Source organism: Oncorhynchus keta, chromosome 34, assembly GCF_023373465.1.
Source record: "Oncorhynchus keta strain PuntledgeMale-10-30-2019 chromosome 34, Oket_V2, whole genome shotgun sequence".
Classification (NCBI taxonomy): Eukaryota; Metazoa; Chordata; class Actinopteri; order Salmoniformes; family Salmonidae; genus Oncorhynchus; species Oncorhynchus keta.
The window spans coordinates 24,562,730-24,584,402 of NC_068454.1; the positions used below are offsets into that span (position 1 = coordinate 24,562,730).

Below are 21,673 nucleotides of genomic sequence, written 5' to 3' on the forward strand. Positions count from 1 at the left end.
TGTGTTGAGTGAGGAGCACATTTGTTTTCAATGATAGAAAGAAAATGTCGGTGTTGCTGAATATCAGTGGTTTATCCTTAAAGTTGTTTTCACAGTTATCCCTATAAAGGTGGCAGTATTGGTTCAGAGAAGCGTTAAATATATTAGATGTCAGTCGATATTTGATAAGCAGCACAGAAGGTTGGCAGTAGTCTGATTGGACCAGAGCTTGTTTAGACTCAGGGTTTGATCCTAACTGTTTCCCAGGGCAGACACGCTTAGGCTTCACGCATCGCAGACGCCTCTCAATGGGCTGATGTCACCGCTTCTAACCTCATGGCATGACCACAGAGCAATAGCATATCGTGTCTCTGTGTTTGTGCAATGCGCTCAGATCACATATTGGAATGATGCACGACACTACTTGTTTAATTTTATCTCTCTCCACTCCCGCTCTATCTGGCTATCGAGAGACCAGGAGAGACATGGAGAAAGTGTGCCAGAGACAAAGTGAGAGATGGGGGGAAGGAGATGGTAGAGAGAGACAGAGGGGGAGCGACCGAGAGAGATGGGGAGAAGGTCATCATCAGTGCTAGCCTGGTTCTTTAGTGCCTGCTGTACGCATCGTCAACCTGAGACCGACTCTGTACTCTCTGTCTCTAATCTCTTCCTCTGTGCTCACACCACCGTGCAACTGAGGGAGATTCATTAGTCATATCTCTGACAGACACACACAGAAGACCAAACCTACACACATGCATGTGGTGATGCGGCCATATCATTTAAGCTGAGTTAATAAATTGATTAATTGAATTTAAGCGGAGTTAATAAGTGATTAATTGAATCAGTAATACAAATGCTAAATCTGAAGGGGGAGGATGTAAAATACCCTCTGGTGTAGGTTAACGTGAGGGCGAGGCGGGTGTCAGTATAATGTGATGTGACAGCACCGGGGTATGTGTTTTACACCACTAGACAGGAATGTTATCAGACGCCACGGAGACACTGGCAGATAATCTCATTTGAATTTGTGGCTTTTCATATTGCTATCAAAACAGGAAATAGACTATGTTCTCCATGTCTGCACCAGGAACACATGAAAAGGAAGGCTTTATTTTTAGGATCGTTCTGTTCCTGGCCTGCATCATGGTGGAAAGAGGATAAAGGCTCTTTGTTGTCTAGATAGAACTTTGGCAGTTGTGGAATAAAATGTCTTATTTTGAAGTTGATGGGATGGAGGCTGTTTAGACCTGTCAGCTGTTGTCATTGAGTTTGCTGATTTGTTTTGCTGCTTTTGTTCTGTTAGCTTTTATTTAGGCAGCTTTTACTGTGACTATTGGCCTGCTCGCTTGTTACTCTATTGTGTTAGCTTGTGCTGCTGTGCAGTGTAGTGGTTTTCAGATCGACACACTAGCCACTTGAAATATAATGGCCATAAAACATTAAGCTATGCTTAATGTGAGTGTTCACAGAACAATAACATCGAACATATACCAGACCGCACATTGTTTCAGGGAGGGAGGGAGTCAGGAGCCAAGGTCATGAATGCCTTCTGCCTACTATGGGCCTGTTGTGTATCTGGAGCTGAAAGGTCGTTTCCATAGCAGAGAGAAAGGCCTGCCCTCCCTGGTATATGGAAAGATAAAACACAGAGAAAGACGATAAGGAAACAGAAAAGGGGAGAGAGAGGTTCAATAAGGAGCGTGAGATGGATTACGAGGAAGTGTACTCGAAGCATGTGCTGACCAGCTGGCGGGTGTCTTCACTGACATGTTCAACCTCTCCCTGACCCAGTCTGTAATACCTACATGTTTCAAGCAGACTACCATAGTCCCTTTGCCCAAGGAAGCAAAGGTAACCTGCCTAAATGATTACCGCCCCGTCGCACTCACGTCAGTAGCCATGAAGTGCTTTGAAAGGCTGGTAATGGCTCACATCAACAGCATCCTCCTGGACACTCTGTGGATGCAGATCCACAGATGTAAGAATGCTGTTCATTGACTACAGTTCAGCGTGCAACACCTTAGTGCCTACGAAACTCATCACTGAGCTAAGGACTCTGGGACTGGATCCTGGACTAACTGACGGGCTGCCCCGAGGTGGTAAGGGTGGGCAACAACACGTCTGCCACGCTGATCCTCAGCACAGGGGCCCCTCATGGGTGAGTACTTAGTCCTGTACTCCCTGTTCACCCACAACTGCGTGGCCAAACACGACTCCAACACATCATTTACTACCCAACAGTGGTAGGCCTGATCACTTACAATGATGAGACCACCTATAGGAGGAGGTCGGAGAGCTGGCAGTGTGGTGCCAGCACAACAATATCTCCCTCAATGTTAGCAAGACAAAGGAGCTGATCGTGGACTACATGAAAAGGCGGCCGAACAGGCCCCCGTTAACATCAACGCGGCTGTAGTGGAGCGGGTCGAGTTTTTCAAGTTCCTTGGTGTCCACATCACCAACGTACTATCATGGTCCAGACACCCCAAGACGGACGTGAAGAGGGCACGACAACACCTTTTCCCCCCCAGGAGAGATTTGGCATGGGTCCTCAGATCCTCAAAGTTCTACAGCTGCACCATCGTGACCAGTTGCATCACACCCACTAGAATTGTGATACAGTGAAATAATCTGTCTGTTAACAATTGTTGGAAAAATTACGTGTCATGTACAAAGTAGATGTCCTAACCGACTTACACTTAGCAACTACAGTTTTGCCATGTAAACTTCTGACTTCAACTGTATATAGCCTCGTTATTGTTATTTTCTGTTACTTTTTATTCTTTATTACTTTAATTTATTTGGTAAATAAGCATTTCACGGTAAGGTCTAAAGTTGTTGTGTTCAGCGCATGTGACAGTTTGATTTGAGAGTGAGTGTCAGTAAGGAGAGGGGGAGAGGGAGAAAGAGCGGGTCAATAATGAGAGAGAGAGAGCGGGTCAATAAGGAGAGGGAGAGAGAGAGCGGGTCTATAAGGAGAGAGGGCGGGTCTATAAGGAGAGGGAGAAAGAGCGGGTCAATAAGGAGAGAGCGAGAGAGAGAGAGCGGGTCTATAAGGAGAGAGAGCGGGTCAATAAGGAGAGAGAGCGGGTCAATAAGGAGAGAGAGAGAGCGGGTCTATAAGGAGAGAGAGAGAGAGCGGGTCTATAAGGAGAGAGAGCGGGTCAATAAGGAGAGGGAGAAAGAGAGCGGGTCTATAAGGGGTCTATAGGGAGAGGGAGAAAGAGAGCGGGTCAATAGGGAGCGGGAGAAAGAGAGCGGGTCTATAAGGGGTCTATAGGGAGAGGGAGAAAGAGAGTGGGTCAATAGGGAGTGGGAGAAAGAGAGCGGGTCAATAGGGAGCGGGAGAAAGAGAGCGGGTCTATAAGGGGTCTATAGGGAGAGGGAGAAAGAGAGCGGGTCTATAAGGAGAGAGAGAGAGAGAGCGGGTCTATAAGGAGAGAGAGCGGGTCAATAAGGAGAGGGAGAAAGAGAGCGGGTCAATAGGGAGCGGGAGAAAGAGAGCGGGTCTATAGGGAGCGGGAGAAAGAGAGCGGGTCTATAAGGGGTCGAGAGGGAGAAAGAGAGCGGGTCAATAGGGAGCGGGAGAAAGAGAGCGGGTCTATAAGGGGTCAATAGGGAGAGGGAGAAAGAGAGCGTGTCTATAAGGGGTCAAGAGGGAGAAAGAGAGCGGGTCAATAGGGAGAGGGGAGAAAGAGAGCGGGTCTATAAGGGGTCTATAGGGAGAGGGAGAAAGAGAGCGGGTCTATAAGGGGTCAATAGGGAGAGGGAGAAAGAGAGGGGGTCTGTCTATAAGGGGTCAATAGGGAGAGGGAGAAAGAGAGTGGGTCTATAAGGGGTCAGAGGGAGAAAGAGAGCGGGTCAATAGGGAGGGGGAGAAAGAGAGCGGGTCTATAAGGGATCAATAGGGAGCGGGAGAAAGAGAGCGGGTCTATAAGGGGTCAATAGGGAGAGGGAGAAAGAGAGCAGGTCTATAAGGGGTCAAGAGGGAGAAAGAGAGCGGGTCAATAGGGAGAGGGAGAAAGAGAGCAGGTCTATAAGGGGTCAAGAGGGAGAAAGAGAGCGGGTCAATAGGGAGAGGGAGAAAGAGAGCGGGTCTATAAGGGGTCTATAGGGAGAGGGAGAAAGAGAGCGGGTCTATAAGGGGTCAATAGGGAGAGGGAGAAAGAGAGCGGGTCAATAGGGAGAGGGAGAAAGAGAGCAGGTCTATAAGGGATCAATAGGGAGCGGGAGAAAGAGAGCGGGTCTATAGGGAGAAAGAGAGCGGGTCTATAAGGGGTCAATAGGGAGCGGGAGAAAGACCCGTAAGCATGCAGGCACGCATGTCAACCCGTAAGCATGCAGGCACGCATGTCAACCCGTAAGCATGCAGGCACGCATGTCAACCCGTAAGCATGCAGGCGCACGCATGTCAACTCGTAAGCATGCAGGCACGCATGTCAACCCGTAAGCATGCAGGCACGCATGTCAACCCGTAAGCATGCAGGCGCACGCATGTCAACCCGTAAGCATGCAGGCACGCATGTCAACCCGTAAGCATGCAGGCACGCATGTCAACCCGTAAGCATGCAGGCACGCATGTCAACCCGTAAGCATGCAGGCACGCATGTCAACCCGTAAGCATGCAGGCGCACGCATGTCAACCCGTAAGCATGCAGGCGCACGCATGTCAACCCGTAAGCATGCAGGCGCACGCATGTCAACTCGTAAGCATGCAGGCACGCATGTCAAGCCGTAAGCATGCAGGCACGCATGTCAACCCGTAAGCATGCAGGCGCACGCATGTCAACTCGTAAGCATGCAGGCACGCATGTCAACCCGTAAGCATGCAGGCACGCATGTCAACCCGTAAGCATGCAGGCACGCATGTCAACCCGTAAGCATGCAGGCACGCATGTCAACTCGTAAGCATGCAGGCACGCATGTCAACTCGTAAGCATGCAGGCGCACGCATGTCAACTCGTAAGCATGCAGGCACGCATGTCAACTCGTAAGCATGCAGCGAACACTGCTCAGTGGTGTGAAAGCATCCAGTTTTCCAGAAAGCTCCCATACTGTAAGTCCTCACCACTCTCAATGTTCTCCATCACAAAATAACCAATAACTCAGGGAAGTGTAATCAAGTCTTTGCACACACTCCAGAACAAGAGGCTTTTCCATGTGTGTAACAATGGGTCATTTCCAGGATACTTTTTAGCCTTTTGTTGTTGTTGTGGAGAGCTTGTTTTCTCTGGGTCATCTGTAATCGGCTCTGCTCATGCTGGCAGCCTCTCTACCAACCTCTGTCTGTTAAAGGCCTCTGTTCCAGTCTCTCTGTCTGTCTACACATAAGGCCTCTCTCTTGCTCTGCCACAGACATCCTGCTGCGTGCTGGCTAACTGCAGCTGTAAGCCGGAGACCACACCAGAAGTCTGTTTTAATGAGGTTCAAACTGTTTTGGAGGAGTTCTGATATGTTTTGGAGGAGTTCTGATATGTTTTGGAGGAGTTCTGATATGTTTTGGAGGAGGAGTTCTGACATGTTTTGGAGGAGGAGTTCTGACATGTTTTGGAGGAGGAGTTCTGACATGTTTTGGAGGAGGAGTTCTGACATGTTTTGGAGGAGGAGTTCTGACATGTTTTGGAGGAGGAGTTCTGACATGTTTTGGAGGAGGAGTTCTGACATGTTTTGGAGGAGGAGTTCTGACATGTTTTGGAGGAGGAGTTCTGACATGTTTTGGAGGAGGAGTTCTGACATGTTTTGGAGGAGGAGTTCTGACCTGTTTTGGAGGAGGAGTTCTGACCTGTTTTGGAGGAGGAGTTCTGACATGTTTTGGAGGAGGAGTTCTGACCTGTTTTGGAGGAGGAGTTCTGACATGTTTTGGAGGAGGAGTTCTGACATGTTTTGGAGGAGGAGTTCTGACATGTTTTGGAGGAGGAGTTCTGACATGTTTTGGAGGAGGAGTTCTGACATGTTTTGGAGGAGGAGTTCTGACATGTTTTGGAGGAGGAGTTCTGACATGTTTTGGAGGAGTTCTGACCTGTGTTGGAGGAGGAGTTCTGACCTGTTTTGGAGGAGGAGTTCTGACCTGTTTTGGAGGAGGAGTTCTGACATGTTTTGGAGGAGGAGTTCTGACATGTTTTGGAGGAGGAGTTCTGACATGTTTTGGAGGAGGAGTTCTGACATGTTTTGGAGGAGGAGTTTCTTTGGTTTGTTTTGACATCTTGTTTTGGAGGGGGGACACCAACATCCTGTTTTTATGAGTTCTGAACTGAACTACATTGGGACTGTGTGTTTTATGTTTTGCAGAAGTACAAAAGTGTTTATGGGAAAGCTAATGAGTAGTTTTTTACAGTACAGTAGTGTTGCACGGTATACTGAAACTTCTGTACTTTTTTCGATGCTAGAACAGGAAAAACTGTTCGGTACTAGAATTTCTGTTACTTTCGGTACTTCCCTCAAATGTGTCTCACAGATCAAGTCTGTATCAACAAAGCTGATGTCCCCCTTATAGCTCATGTGCCTGTTCCGCTTAGCTTGCGCTGGGAGACCGGGCTGCATCATGTTATGTCCCCACACATGCCACACAGAAGTGAACACACTTCAGTAATGCAACATGGCATGTAGAAATGTTAAAACTGTTTGCAAAACAGACTAGAACACTTTACAGTGCAAGACGATACCAGTATCTTCCAGCTTTATAGGCTAACCTTCCTTGCTAGCTTACAGCTGAAGCTAACATCAATTCACTACCCTAGTACTTTGTTTTTGATAATATGCAAATTGCCTCTAAATATGCTGATTTCAAAGCTGATTTCCACCAAAACTTTATAAATTCTCTCTCGATCTCTCTCTCGATCTCTCTCTCGATCTCTCTCTCTTTCTCTCCCGATCTCTTTCTCATATGATCTATCGCTCATGATCTATTGCCTCAGTGAAAGTCTGACTGTGTGTGTGTGAATAGGGCTCCGACGGGCCCCACCCCTCTTGTCTCGTGAATGTCGTCAAGTCCCAAATGGAAGGGAAACAGAGTTTGTAATTTGTAACCCATGAAATAATAATAATAATAACAGTCCTATTGGATATGCATTCACCTGTATATTGTGATATATTTACCATTCAAATACATTATTACCATTGTGTTATGTAGTTTAAATATATATAAATATAAATATATATCTTTTTTTTCAACTAGGCAAGCCAGTTATGAACAAATTCTTATTTATAATGACGGCCTACCCCGGCTAAAACCTAACCCGGACGACGCTGGGCCAATTGTGCGCTGCCCTAAGGGACTCCCAATCACGGCCGGTTGTGATACAGCCTGGAATCAAACAAGGGTCTGTAGTGACTAGGGTTGCACATTTTGGGAAACATTCAGAGGTGGAAACTTTCTGTGGGAATTAACAGGAATATATGGGAAATAATGGAAATATATGCAAATTAATATTAATACCATTTAAACGTAATGTTTTTTGCATTGGATATATTTACCATATCATTTGGAGACAAACATAAACCTTTTACCTTATCATAGAAAAATTGCAAATGGTTAAATCTTTCCAATAGGAAAAAAATGAATTATTTTAGAATTGACCTTTTAATTAAAGTAGTTGACTCTTCACATGGGATGATTTCACTGAACAACAATAGAAAGGGAATATTGAATGATCCCAATGATTCATCGCATCTTCCAAAAACGTTTTCAACATCATCTGTAAAATGACAGTCTAGAAACTAATGCTTTGGTTGTATTCCTCTCAGCCACACTGCTAAGAACCTTGCCCTCATCCAGGCCAAGGTGGTGAGACACGGTAGTGATGACACCATAGGCATTGTTGATCTCTGCACCAGACAGGATGCTCTTGCCAGCATACTTGGGGTCCAACATGTACGCTGTGACATGTATGGGCTTCAGGCAGAAGTCTTCACGCTTCTTGATGTATTTCAGAACTGCAGTTTCCTCTGCTTGGAGCAAAAGTGAAGTGGGCAGGGCAGTATGGATTTCTTCTCTTACACCTGCAAGCAGAGTCTGAACACCAGACAGAATGGCATTGTCTCCTTCAATCCGTGCAATGGCCACTGCTATAGGTTATAGAGTTACCACTCTCTCCCAAAAATACATCATCCAGGAGGATCCTCTTGATGGGGCTGTCCATATCGGCAGACTGTGTTATGGCCATTTCTTGGAGAGACTCCTTCCCCTCCAGGAGACTCAAACATGATGACAACACCACCCCAACGGGTGTTGCTGGGCAGCTTCAATGTGGTGCTCTTATTCTTCTCACTTTGCTTGGTGAGGTAGATTGCTGCTATAACTTGATGACCCTTCACATATCTAACCATTTCTTGGCTCTCGTAGTGTATCCATTGTTTTCAGCGCCATGATGTCCTTGAGGAGCAGAATCAGTGTATGAGCAGCACAGCCAATGGGTGTGATATGAGGGTAGGACTCCCATTTTAGACCAAGCAGCCTTCATGTTCGCAGCATTGTCTGTCACCAGTGCAAATACCTTCTGTGGTTCAAGGTCATTGATGACTGCCTTCAGCTCATCTGCAATGTAGAGACCGGTGTGTCTGTTGTCCCTTGTGTCTGTGCTCTTGTAGAATACTGGTTGAGGGGCGGAGATGATTTAGTTAATCATGCTGGGCGAAGAATATGCAGAAATCTCTTCCAATACACATTGCCTGTGAGCATCAGAGGTGAACCAGTTGCATACACAGCTCGAGCAAGACATTCATTGAGTCAAAAAATACTTCTGAATCCAGGAGGACCATGAGATGTTGCTATTGATAAGGTGTCTGATTCATCATTTTCACCTCGAATAGAAGTACAGGGACTTTTGTCAGAGGTTGCTTGTTGTAAGTAAAAATTACAATTCCATGTACAGATCAATAGTTAAGCAGTTAGATTAAACAACTCCTTTTGTAAGATTTTTTTAAAAATGAAAGGTGTATGGAAACAGTTGAATTAACACTCCTCAGGTAGCAGGCTCAAGCAAGCTAAAACACACTAACTAGCAGAAATGAACCATTTAGAAATGATTTAAACAAACTTTGCTGTATGCTACTATTTACTAGTTAACAACAAATCACGTGTCATATAAAATATATTCACCCCACCCAGTATTGTAATCAAAACTTACCAGAAAGCAGACAGTGTGGTAGTGTGGACTCAGAAGTGTGCAAGAGCTTGAGAATCAGCTGCACATGTGATGTAAGAGTGAACTGCACATGCAGAGGGTTGCAATTCCATTGAATTGGGGATAGTTTAACCAACATATGCCACAGACCTAGAATTGCCTTATGTGTTTCCCACAAAAAAGGTTCACTGTTATAAGCTCACTTATTTGATGAATTTAAGTAAAATTCCCCATATTCCCGGGCTTAACTTTCAGTGGAAAACTTACCACAAAGTATCCTTCTCTTTGCAACCCTAGTAGTGCCTTTTCTATCACGGAGATGCAGTGTCCTAGACAGCTGCACCATCCCGGTCGGATTGGGAAAAACAGAGTCAAATTGATTGTAGAATTGATTCATTAATACAACATGGATGTTGCTGTAAAACATGTCTAATGGAATGATATTGAACTGATAAGATGCCCAATGATTTAACAGAGCAGTAGTTTCTGTCTGGGTCAAGTGTCACTCTGTGACTGGGTAATATGCTTTATTTATTTGCTGTTGTTTTGGTATTGAGTATTGTGAGACTGTACCTTGTACCTAAACATTTCTGGTATCATGAAAACACTACAGTACAGCACATTACACACAAGCAATCACACACACTGAGTCATTTACATGTACTGTTAATATGAATATGTCAGGGATGGGCATCTTTGATGTTTGGGGTTACTGGTTATCAAAACTGGAGCCATGTTTAAAAAAACTGCTCATGAGTGGCTGCAGTGGCTCGTGGGTCAAGCCACAAGGTCAAAATAATTGTCCGTAGAACTCTGAGACAAGATTGTATCGGCACAGATTTGGGTAAAATGGATAAATAGAAAACCAAAACCAAAAAAATTCTGACAAAGCAAAAACATGTTTTTGATTAAAAAAAATAAAAAAAGGTACCCGTAATTAAGAACACAGTGGGACTTTTTTTAATTGACTTGAAGAAGATGGTTTCTTCCATTTTTCTTCTTCCATCAAGACTAAAGGTGAAATTAAAAATATATATAAAAATTGAGCTCAGGTGCCTGTTTCCATTGATCCCTTGATGCCAAACTGAGCAGTCTCATTTATTTGAACATGATTTTAAAAGGGGAGAAGGGCCTTGGTCAGGGAGGTGACCAAGAACCTGATGTTCACTCTGACAGAGCTCCAGAGTTCCTCTGTGGAGATAGGAGAACCTTTCAGAAAGACAAACATCTCTGCAGCACTCTACTAATCAGGCCTTTATGGTAGAGTTGCCAAACAGAAGCCACTCTTCAGTAAAAGGCACATGACAGCCCTCTTGGAGTTTGCCTAAAGTCACCTAAAGGACTCTGACCATGAGAAACCAGGTTCACTCGTCTGATGAAACCAATATTTAACTATTTAGCCTGAATGCCAAGCGTCACATCTGGAGGAAACCTGGCACCATCCCTACGTTGATGGCAGCATCATGCTGTGGGGGATGTTTTTCAGCAGCAGGGACTGGAAGAATTGTCAGGATTGAGGGAAAGATATACAGAGATCCTTGATGAAAACCTGCTCTAGAGTTCTCAGGACCTCAGACTGGGGCGAAGGTTCACCTTCCAACAGGACAACGACTCTTAAGCACACAGACAAGACAATGCAGGCGGGGCTTCGAGAAAAGTCTCTGGATGTCCTTGAGTGGCCCAGCCAGAGCCCGGACTTGAACCCGACCGAACATCTCTGGAGAGACCTGGAGAGGGTTTTATAAATAAGCATCAACCAGTGGGTCTTGCGACGGGTATACAGAGATGACCAGTTTACAGAGGAGTATAGAGTCTAGTGATGTGTCTTATAAGGAGCATTGGTGACAAATCTGATGGCCGAATGTTAAAGAACATCTAGCCGCTCGAGAGCACCCTTAACTGCCGATCTATAAATTGTCTCCGTAACCCATCTATCATGGGTAGGATGGTCATTTGAATCAGGATCATACCCAAGAAGACTCAAGGCTGTAAAGGCACTTCAACAAAGTACTGAGTAAAGGGTCTGAATACTTATGTAAATGTGATAATTCATTGTTTTAGTTTTAATACATTTGCAAAAATGTCTAAACTGTTTTTGCTTTGTTGTCATGGGATATTGTGTGTAGATTGATGAGGGGGGGAAAACAGTTGAATCAATTTTACAATAAGGCTGTAAAGTAACAATGTGGGATAAAAATCTAGATTTCTGAATACTTTCCGTATGCACTTCCTGATTCTACCAGTGAAATAAAAAATGTGCTAGTTTTAGCTTGTGGTTTGGATAATTGTGATGTTTATGATAAAAACATAATGTTGTTAATCTAGTAATGACTATAGGCCGTGGCAGAGCCAGGGTGATATTCCCCTTTAAGGAAATGGGTTCAGTTGGTATCGGGTCATATTCATGTATATTAGAATACATGACACAAGGTCCATCACACATCTGACACTTTTTTTAAATTGAAGTGTCTATCCAAGTGGATCGTCGTCAGGTCTAGATTGTAGACACTCTGGACATCCTATGTATCGCTCTTTGATCTGCATCTCTCTGCTGGTGTGTAATATAATGTCTCTGTGTGTTTGTGTCCACAGTCGGAACCAGCTGTGTGCTCTGCCAGCCTCCCTATGTGGGTTACCCCTACGAGTCCTCATTGCCAGCAACAACAAACTTGTGTGTATACCTGAGGCCATCGGACAGCTCAGGAGCCTCATGGAGCTGGTAAGAGATTATCTTTCTTTCGCTCTTTCTTTCTCTCTCTCTCTTGTGTGTGTGCCAGTTTCTGACTCAGCTCTTCGTTTCCTGTATGAGCTCCCAGCCAGGCCTTATGTAACTGTTCTGTTCTCCACTGAGGGGTGAAATGAATGGTCCGGCCCTCATGCAGCTAGAGCAGGGAAGGAGAGGAGAGGGGAGACATTGTCTGACTCCATGTGAGGAGACGGGGAAGAACAGTGGAATAGGAAGCATTTATTATGGATGTGTTATGAGCCATACAACCCCCCCAGTCCTTACCGTAACTCTTGTACACAAGGGGTGACTAACCATCCTCCTGGAGAGTTACTGGGTGAGCAGACCAACCCTTCTCTAACTCACCTGATTCTCTTATCTGCAACTTGTCAGGGCCATGATTAGATGAATCAGGTGTGTTTGAGCAGGGCTGGAACAAAATCCTGCAAACCCACCAGTAAAGTGTTAGTTGTGTGTGAGTTAACTCAGTGTGTTGTGCCCCCTGCAGGATGTGAGCTGTAATGAAATCACTGCTCTGCCCCGTCACATCGGCCGACTCAAGGCCCTCCGAGAACTCAACGTCCGCAGGAACCTGCTCTGTGTCCTACCTGAAGGTGAGTTTAGACCCATTAAACCATATTCCCTGCCATATGTCTTTCCTGTAAGTGAGTTTTGAAACCTAAGGAAGTGTTTTCCAGATGGGTCACGAAGAGACTCGGATGTTTTGTCGCAGCTGGGTCATGTCTGGGTTGTGTTTGGAAACAATTGTTTGTTTATTTAGCTGATTTTGGTGGATCACAGAATATTTAGGGAACCAGTTACCTAAAGAGGAATTCTATGTTTGTCTTTGAATTACAATCTGTGGAAACTATGAGAATAGAAAGGTTCAGAATTTTTGAAAAGCAACAGTTGAACATTATATGGCAAATCGAAATCAAGAGGGATGGACATCAGAAATAGATGGGAGAAGTTGAGGGTAGAGGAAGGACAAGACAAAAAACAAACAAAATATAACTATTGTCAAATAGATTGTGTCCTTAAAGTGTATATAGTGGGTATAAGCTGGAAGTAGAAGCCTAAGTGTTGTTCATTAGTTTACTTCAATTAGGGGAGGGGTGGTAGGGTTAGCTGAAAATAATAATAAAGGAAAATATATTGTTAAAAGATGTGTGTGTGTGTGGATATATACATTACCAGTCAAATGTTTGGACACACCCACTCTAGAGGTAGTTTTGAGTTGCGAACCGCCACGGGATTTATGGTCTTGGAATTTGAGGTTACAGTTAGGGCGTCCCATGGGACCTGCGTGTCCCGACAGAGATCATTGTGGCGCTATCTGCATTTTTCATGCTGCGGGTGGCGGGAGCAGGCAGTCAGACAGATGACTTTGCGATTAAAATATTTTTGTTGTCCCACAGATTATTTGGCAACAGTAATTCTTCTGCTTTGTATGCGTCAGCCTGAGCCTACCTATTTTATTAAAACACATACAGCATTATTCACACATCATTTGCTACTTCTACTTCAGTAGCTCACCTCTCCTCTCCGAGTTGGGCGATGAGACAAGATAGTAGCTACTAACAATTGGATACCACGAAATTGGGGAGAAAAGGGGTAAAAAATAAATGTAAAATTTTTAAAATAATTTTAAAAGAAAAGACAACGCGCTCATAGGTTAGGCTACTATGGTGAGCGAGCATTGTGCCTTTTCACTTACAATAAGTATTGATAGTAGCCACTAACAAGATAGTAGCTACTCATGTATTTGTCTCTGCTGGCAAATCGGCCTCCTAAAAAGGTAGACTATATCCTATATGCAAAAGTAGCAGTTGTAGCTGTCATCATTCTTGCTGCTCCAAGTTCAGTACATTAGAGATCAGGTGTGTTGGTCTCAATTCAATAAAGTAGGCTATAGCCTATGCAGGTGTAGTTGCACTACATGACCAAAAGTATGTCGACACCTGCTTGTCAAATTTCAAAATCATGGACATTAATACGGAGATGGTCCCCCCTTTGCTGCTATAACAGCCTCCACTCTTCTTGGAAGGCTTTCCTCTAGATGTTGGAACATTGCTGCGGGGACTTGCTTCCATTCATCCACGAGCATTCAGGCACTGATGTTTGGCGATTAGGCCCGCAGTTGGGGTTCCAATTCATCCCAAAGGTGTTCGATGGGATTGAGGTCAGGGCTCTGTGCAGGCCAGTCAAGTTCTTCCATACCGATCTTGACAAACCATTTCTGTATGGACCTCGCTTTGTGCATGGGGGCATTGTCATGCTGGAACAGGAAAGGGTCTTCCCCAAACTGTTGCCACAATGTTGGAAGCACAGAATCCAACATTGTTCTAAAATTGATTAAATTGTTTTTTTCCCATCAATCTACACACAATACCCCATAATGACAAAGCAAAAACAGGTTTTAGATGTTTTTTAAATATATATAATATTTTTTTAAATGGAAATATCACATTTGCATAAAATATTCAGACCTTTTACTCAGTAGTTTGTTGAAGCACCTTTGACAATGATTACAGCATTGAGTCGTCTTGTGTTTGATGCTACAAGCTTGGCACACCTGTATTTGGGGAGTTTCTCCCATTCTTCTCTGCAGATCCTCTCAAGTTCGGTCAGGTTGGATGGGGAGCGTCGCTGGACCCCTATTTTCAGGTCCCTCCAGAGATGTTCAATCGGATTCAAGTCCGGGCTCTGGCTGGGCCACTCAAGGACATTCAGAGACTTGTTCCGAAGCCACTCCTGCTTTTTCTTGGCTGTGTACTTAGGGTCGTTGTGCTGTTGGAAGGTGAACCTTTCGCCCCAGTCTGAGGTTGTGAGCGCTCTGGAGCATGTTTGCTCCAGGTCTGAAAACTTAAGTAAATACGTTTTTTTTTTTATATATATATATTTTTATACGTTTGTAAGTACTTCAAAAAACCTGTTTTCACTTTGTTATTCTGGGTTATTGTGTTTAATTCAGATTTGAATGTATTTAATCAATTTTAGAATAAGGCTAATGTAACAAAATGTGGGAAACGGCAGGGGTCTGAATACTTTCCGAATACACTGTACATCTTTATTTTCAGTTTGTCAAAATTCTGCCTTGCTAGAGCTGCCCCGGTAAACTAAGTGCTATTATTGTGACGTGGCAACGTCTAGCAGCAACATCGGCTCAGCCGCGAAGTGGTAGGCCACACAAGCTCACAGAACAAGGACCGCCGAATGCTGAAGCGCGTATAAATCGTCTGTTCTCGTTTTTAACACTCAATACCGAGTTCCAAACTGCCTCTGGAAGCAACGTCAGCACAAAAACTGTTAGTCGGGAGCTTCATTAAAGTGGCTGAGCTGCCACACAAAAGCCTAAGATCACCATGCCAAGAGTCGGCTGGATTGGTGTTAAGCTCGCCGCCATCGGACTCTGGAGCAGTGGAAACGCATTCTCTGGAGTGATGAATCACGCTTCACCATCTGGCAGTCCAACGGATGAATGTGGGTTTGGCGGATGCCAGGAGAAAGCTACCTGCCCCAATGCACAGTGTCGACTGTAAAGTTTGGTGGAGGAAGAATAATGGTCTTTGGGCTAGACCCCTTTAGTTCCAGTGAAGGGAAATCTTAACTGCATGCAGTGCCTTCGGAAAGTATTAAGATCCCTTGACCTTTCCCACATTTTGTTACTTTATAGCCCTATTCTAAAATTGATTTTTTTTTCATCCTCAGCAATCTACACAAAGAGAAAACAGATTTTTTTTAGAAATTTTTGCTATAATGTATAAAAAAATTTAAAAATACCATATTTACAAAAGTATTCAGCCCCTTAGCTATGAGACTTGAAATTGAGCTCCGGTGCATCCTGTTTCCATTGATCATTCTTGATATGTTGTTACAACTTGATTGTAGTCCACCTGTGGTAAATTCTATTTATTGGAAATTATTTTGAAAGGCACACACCTGTCTATATAAGATCCCACAGTTGACAGTGCAATTCAGAGCCAAAACCAAGCCATGAGGTTGAAGGAATTGTCCGTAGAGATCCGAGACAGGATTGTGTCGAGGCACAGATCTGGGGAATGGTACCAAAACATTTCTGCTGCCACCCAGCCAAACTGAGCAATCGGGGGAGAAGGACCTTGGTCGGGGAAGTGACCAAGGTTCCTCTGTGGAGATGGGAAAACCTTCCAGAAGGACAATCATCTCTGCAGCACTCCACCAATCAGGCCTATATGGGAGAATGGCCAGACGGAAGCCACTATTCAGTAAAATGCACATGACAGCCCACTTGGAGTTTGCCAAAAGTCACCTAAAGACTCTATGAGAAACAAGATTCTGTTCTGATGAAACCAAGATTGAACTATTTGGCCTGAATGCCAAGCGTGACGTCTGGAGGAAACCTGGCACCATCCCTAATCAAGTCAAAACACATTTTATTGGTCACATACATATGGTTAGCAGATGTTAATGCGAGTGTAGTGAAATGCTTGTGCTTCTAGTTCCGACAGTGCAGTAATATCTAACAAGTAATCGAACATTTCCACAACAACTACCTAATACACACAAATGTAAAGGGAAAGAATAAGAATATGTAAATAAAAATATATGGTTGAGCGATGACCGAGCAGCATAGGCAAGATGCAATAGATGGTATAAAATACAGTATATACATATGAGATTAGCAATGTAAGATATGTAAACATTAAAGTGGCATTATTTAAAGTGACTAGTGATCCATTTATTAAAGTGGCCAATGATTCGAGTCTGTATGTAGGCAGCTGCCTCTCTGTGTTAGTGATGGCTGTTTAACTGTCTGATGGCCTTGAGAGAGAAGCTGTCTTTCAGTCTCTCTGTCCCAGCTTTGATGCACTTGTACTGACCTCGCTTTCTGGATGGTAGTGGGGTGAATAGGCAGTGGTTTGGGTGGTTGTTGTTCTTGATTGCCTTTTTGGCCTTCCTGTGACATCGGGTGCTGTAGGTGTCCTGGAGGACAGGTAGTTTGCCCCCGGTGATGTGTTGTGCAGACCGCACAAACCTCTGGAGAGCCTTGTGGTTGAGGGAGGTGCAGTTGCCGTACCAGGCGGTGAAACAGCTCGACGGGATGCTCTCAATTGTGCGTCTGTAAAAGTTTGAAGGATTTAGGTGACAAGACAACCTCAGGAGGCTGAAGAAATTTGAAGAAGTGGTGTTGTGCCTTCTTCATCACACTGTCTGTGTGGGTGGACCATTTCAGTTTGTCCGTGATGTGTCCACTTTCTCCACTGCTGTCCCATCGATGTGGATAGGGGGTGCTACCTCTGCTGTTTCCTGAAGTCCACGATCATCTCCTTTGTTTTGTTGATGATGAGTGAGAGGTTGTTTTCCTGACATCACATTCCGAGTGCCCTCACCTCCTCCCTGTAGGTGGTTTCGTCGCTGTTGGTAATCAAGCCCACCTCTGTTCTCTGCGAACTTGATGATTGAGTTGAAGGCGTGCATGGCCACGCAGTCAGGGGTGAACCGGGAGTACAGGAGGGGGCTGAGCACACACCCTTGTGGGGCTCCAGTGTTGAGGATTAGCGAAGTGGAGATGTTGTTTCCTACCTTTACCACCTGGGGGCAGCCCGCCAGGAAGTCCAGGACCCAATTACACAGGGAGGGGTTGAGACGCAGGGCCTGAAGCTTAATGATGAGCTTGGAGGGTACTATGGTGTTGAATGCTGAGCTGTAGTCAATGAACAGCGTTCTTACTTTGGTGTTCCTCTTGTCCAGATGGGATAGGGCCGTGTGACGGTGATTGCATCGTCTGTGAACCTGTTGGGGTGGTATGCAAACTGAAGTGGGTCTAGTGTGGCAGGTAAGGTGGATGTGATTTGATCCTTAACTTGTCTCTCAAAGCACTTCATGATGACAGAAGTGAGTGCTACGGGGTGATTGTCATTTAGGTCAGTTACCTTTGCCTTCTTGGGTACAGGAACAATGGTGGCCATCTTGAAGCATGTGGGGACAGCAGACTGGGATAGGGAGTGATTTAATATGTCCATAAACACACCAGCCAGCTGGTCTGCATATTCTCTGAGGACGCGGCTAGGGATGCCGTCTGGGCCAGCAACCTTACGGGGGTTAACACGTTTAATTGTCTTTCTCACGTCGGGCACGGAGAAGGAGAGGGGGGGGCCCGCAGTCCTTGGTAGCGGGCCGCGTCGGTGGCACTGTATTATCCTCAAAGCGGGCAAAGAAGGTGTTTAGTTTGTCTGGATGGAAGACATCTGTGTCCGTGGCTGGTTTTCTTTTTGTAGTCCGTAATTGCCTGTAGACCCTGCCACATACGTCTCGTGTCTGAGCCGTTGAATTCCGACTCCACTTTGTCCCTATACCGACATTTGTCTTGTTTGATTGCCTTGCAGATTAAATAACTACACTGTTTATATTCGGCCATATTCCCAGTCATCTTTCAATGGTTAAATGCGGTGGTTCATGTTTTGTGCGAATGCTGCCTATGGTGAAGCATGGTAGTGGCAGCATCATGCTGTGGGTATGTTTTTCAGCGGCAGGGACTGGGAGACTTGTCAGGATCAAGGCAAAGATGAACGGATCAAAGTACAGAGAGGTCCTTGATGAAAACCTGCTCCAAAGTTCTCATGACCTCAGACTGGGGCGAAGGTTCACCTTCCAACAGGACAATGACCCTAAGCACACAGCCAAGACAAAGCAGAAGTGGCTTTGGGACAAGTCTCTGAATGTCCTTGAGTGGCCCAGCCAGATCCCAGACTTGAACCCGATCTAACAGCTCTGGAGAGACCTGAAATTAGATATGATAGAGGATCTGCAGAGAAGAATGGAAGAAACTCTCCAAATACAGGTGTGCCAAGTTTGTAGCCTCATACTGTATCTAAGAAAACTCGTGGCTGTAATCTCTGCCAAAGGTTCTTCGTATAGGGTCTGAATACTTGTGTAAATGTTACATTTCTCTTCTTTTTATAATAATGTTTTTGTTTTTGCTAAAATTTCTGAACCTGTTTTTGCCTTGTCATGCATGGGGTATTGTGTGTAGATTGAGGGGGGAAACAATTTAATCCTATTTAGAATGTGGCAGAATACAAAATGTGGAAAAGTGAAGGGTTCTGAATAGTTTCCCAATGCACTGTACATGAAAATAAAGTTAATGAATGTAGGGCCTATTTTAAAAAGTTTTGATGGTTATTTTATTGGCAGTGTTCATAACGGTCAGTTACACGGTTATTCAATTATTCAATCATAGCTAACGTTCACTATAAATTGCGCGTGTGCACAACAGATTACCTCCATGATTGCCGCGCAGAGATGCAAGCGAGAGATGGAATTTGATTGTTCGCGCTATATGGGGCGGCATATGGGGCGGCAGGGTAGCCTAGTGGTTAGAGCGTTGGAGTCGTAACCGGAAGGTTGCAAGTTCAAATCCCTGAGCTGACAAGGTACAAATCTGTCGTTCTGCCCTTGAACAGGCAGTTAACCCACTGTTCCTAGGCCATCATTGAAAATAAGAATTTGTTCTTAACTGACTTGCCAAGTTAAATAAAGGGTTTTTCAGATTTGATCCGCACGTGTTCACATTTGTTGATATTTTTTGCTAGTTGGCGAGTTATTAGCCCAGTTATAGATAAGTATAGTTCAGCAATGGGGTGTTACTGGTTCCTACAAGAGCACAAAACGTGTAGGCTACATTTCAAGTTGTCTTTGAACAGCCAGTCAGGTAAAAAGCTTATGTCATAAAGGGGCAGTGTTGTATTTTTAGACTTGCTTGACTGTGCAAATAAGCCAATCGGCAGAGGGGTAGGCTACATTGTCTAATTCTCTGTATGGTAATGATAATTCATTGTTAAGGGTTTTTTTGCATCCTACAACACAATACAAATTAACATAACCTAAAACATATTTGGCCTATAGTGTCACAGACCAAGTAAAACATCATTAATTAATGTCAAGCCCTTCATAATGTAAAAACGTGTTTAAAAGTCTCATGCAATGTAGGCCTGCATTGAACAGCACGTATAGGCTACTGTAGACTATAATCATAGAAATCAAAAGCTATTTACATGTAATAATGTAATGGGATTTTCTCCGTTTTGTTTTGTTGGTAGAACTACGTTATACTCAAATTGCCACAATAGCCTATCGGCTACTATCGGCTACTAAGGATACAGCCTCAGTGTTCACTGTAAGCAAAATTCTCACAATTACCAGGTTTCTGCTCACAAGACCAAACATTTTCTCAGTGCCCCAAAAAGTTTGAGGGAACATTGGTCACAGCCCTGCTGAATGTGTTTATATATTCTGAACTATATTCCAAGTAACTGATATCTGAGCCCAGCCAAATCACAGACCCACTGAACAAAAATATAAACACAAAATGCAACAATTTCAAAAATTTTACTGAGTTACAGTTCATATAAGGAGATCAGTCAATTCAGATAAATTGATTAGGCCCTACATTGTGGATTTCACATGACTTGGAATACAGATATGCCTCTGTTGGTCACAGAGACCTTTAAAAATAAAGTAGGGGCGTGGATCATAAAATCAGTCAGTATCTGGTGTGACCACCATTTGCCTCATGCAGCGCAACACATCTCCTTCTCATAGAGTTGATCAGACTGTTAATTGTGGCCTGTGGAATGTTGTCCCACTCCTCTTCAATGGCTGTGCAAAGTTGGTGGATATTGGCGGGAACTGGAACACGCTGTCATACACGTCAATCCAGAGCATCCTAAACATGCTCAATGGGTGACATGTCTGGTGAGTATGCAGGCCATGGAAGAACTGGGACATTTTCAACGTCCAGGAATTGTGTACAGATTGTGTAAAGGGGCGGTGCGTTATCATGCTGAAACATGAGATGATGGCGGCGGATGAATGGCACAACAATGAGCTTCAGGATCTTGTCACTGTATCTTTGTGCCTTCAAATTGCCACTGATAAAATGTAATTGTGTTTGTTGTCTGTAGCTTATGCCTACCCATATCATAACGCCACCGTAGGGCACTCTGGTCACAACGATGACACCAGCAAACTGCTCACCCACACGATGCCCAAACTGCCTGCTACAGTTGAAACAGGGATTCATCTATGAAGATCACACTTCTCCAGCGTGTCAGTGGCCATCGAAGATGAGCATTTGCCCACTGAAGTCGGTTACGACGCCAAACTGCACTAGGTCAAGACCCTGGTAAGGACGACGAGCACACAGATGAGCTTCCCTGAGACTTTCTGACAGTTTGTTCAGAAATTATTCTGTTGTGCAAACCCACCGTTTCATCAGCTGTCCAGGTGGCTTGTCTCAGACGATCCCGCAGGTGAAGAAGCCGGATTTGAAGGTCCTGGGTTGGCATGGTTACACATGGTCTGCTGCGACAGGTTGGACGTACTGCCAAATTCTCTAAAATGACATTGGAGGCAGTTTATGGTAGAGAAATTAACATTAAATTCTCTGGCAACAGATCTGGTGGACATTCCTGCAGTCAGCATGCCAATTGCACACTCCCTCAACTTGGAACGTCTGTGGCATTGTGTTCTGTGATTACTTACCCTTACTTACCCTACAACTGAACATTTTAGAGCGGGGGGGGGACTCCAGTCCTTGAGGGCCTGATTGGTGTCACACTTTTTCTCCATCCCTAGAAAACACAGCTGATTTAATCAAATTGCATTCTAAACTGAAGATCATGATTAGGTGTTTATTCTAGTCAGGTGTGTTAGCTGGGGCTGGGGAGAAACTGACATCAATCAGGCCCTGGAGGACTGGAATTGCCCACCCCTGTTTTAGTGACCTTTTATTGTACCCAGCACAAGGTGCGCCTGTGTAATGATCATGCCGTTTAATGAGCGTCTTGATATGCTACACCTG

At 44.5% G+C, this 21,673-nt stretch overlaps 1 protein-coding gene across 4 annotated transcripts in view; it reads left to right on the top strand.

Moving 5' to 3' along the window:
• lrch1 (leucine-rich repeats and calponin homology (CH) domain containing 1) overlaps positions 1–21,673 on the top strand; it is a 105,063-nt gene that overhangs the window by 36,391 nt on the left and 46,999 nt on the right. For all 4 annotated transcript variants that reach the window (XR_008090093.1, XM_035749549.2, XM_035749551.2 and 1 more), the window contains exons 3-4: positions 11,697–11,823; positions 12,338–12,443. Coding sequence is in view for 3 of the 4 variants with exons in the window: in XM_035749549.2 (XP_035605442.1) it covers positions 11,697–11,823; positions 12,338–12,443 (233 nt within the window). In the remaining variant the exon portion in view is untranslated. The remainder of the gene's footprint in view (positions 1–11,696; positions 11,824–12,337; positions 12,444–21,673) is intronic.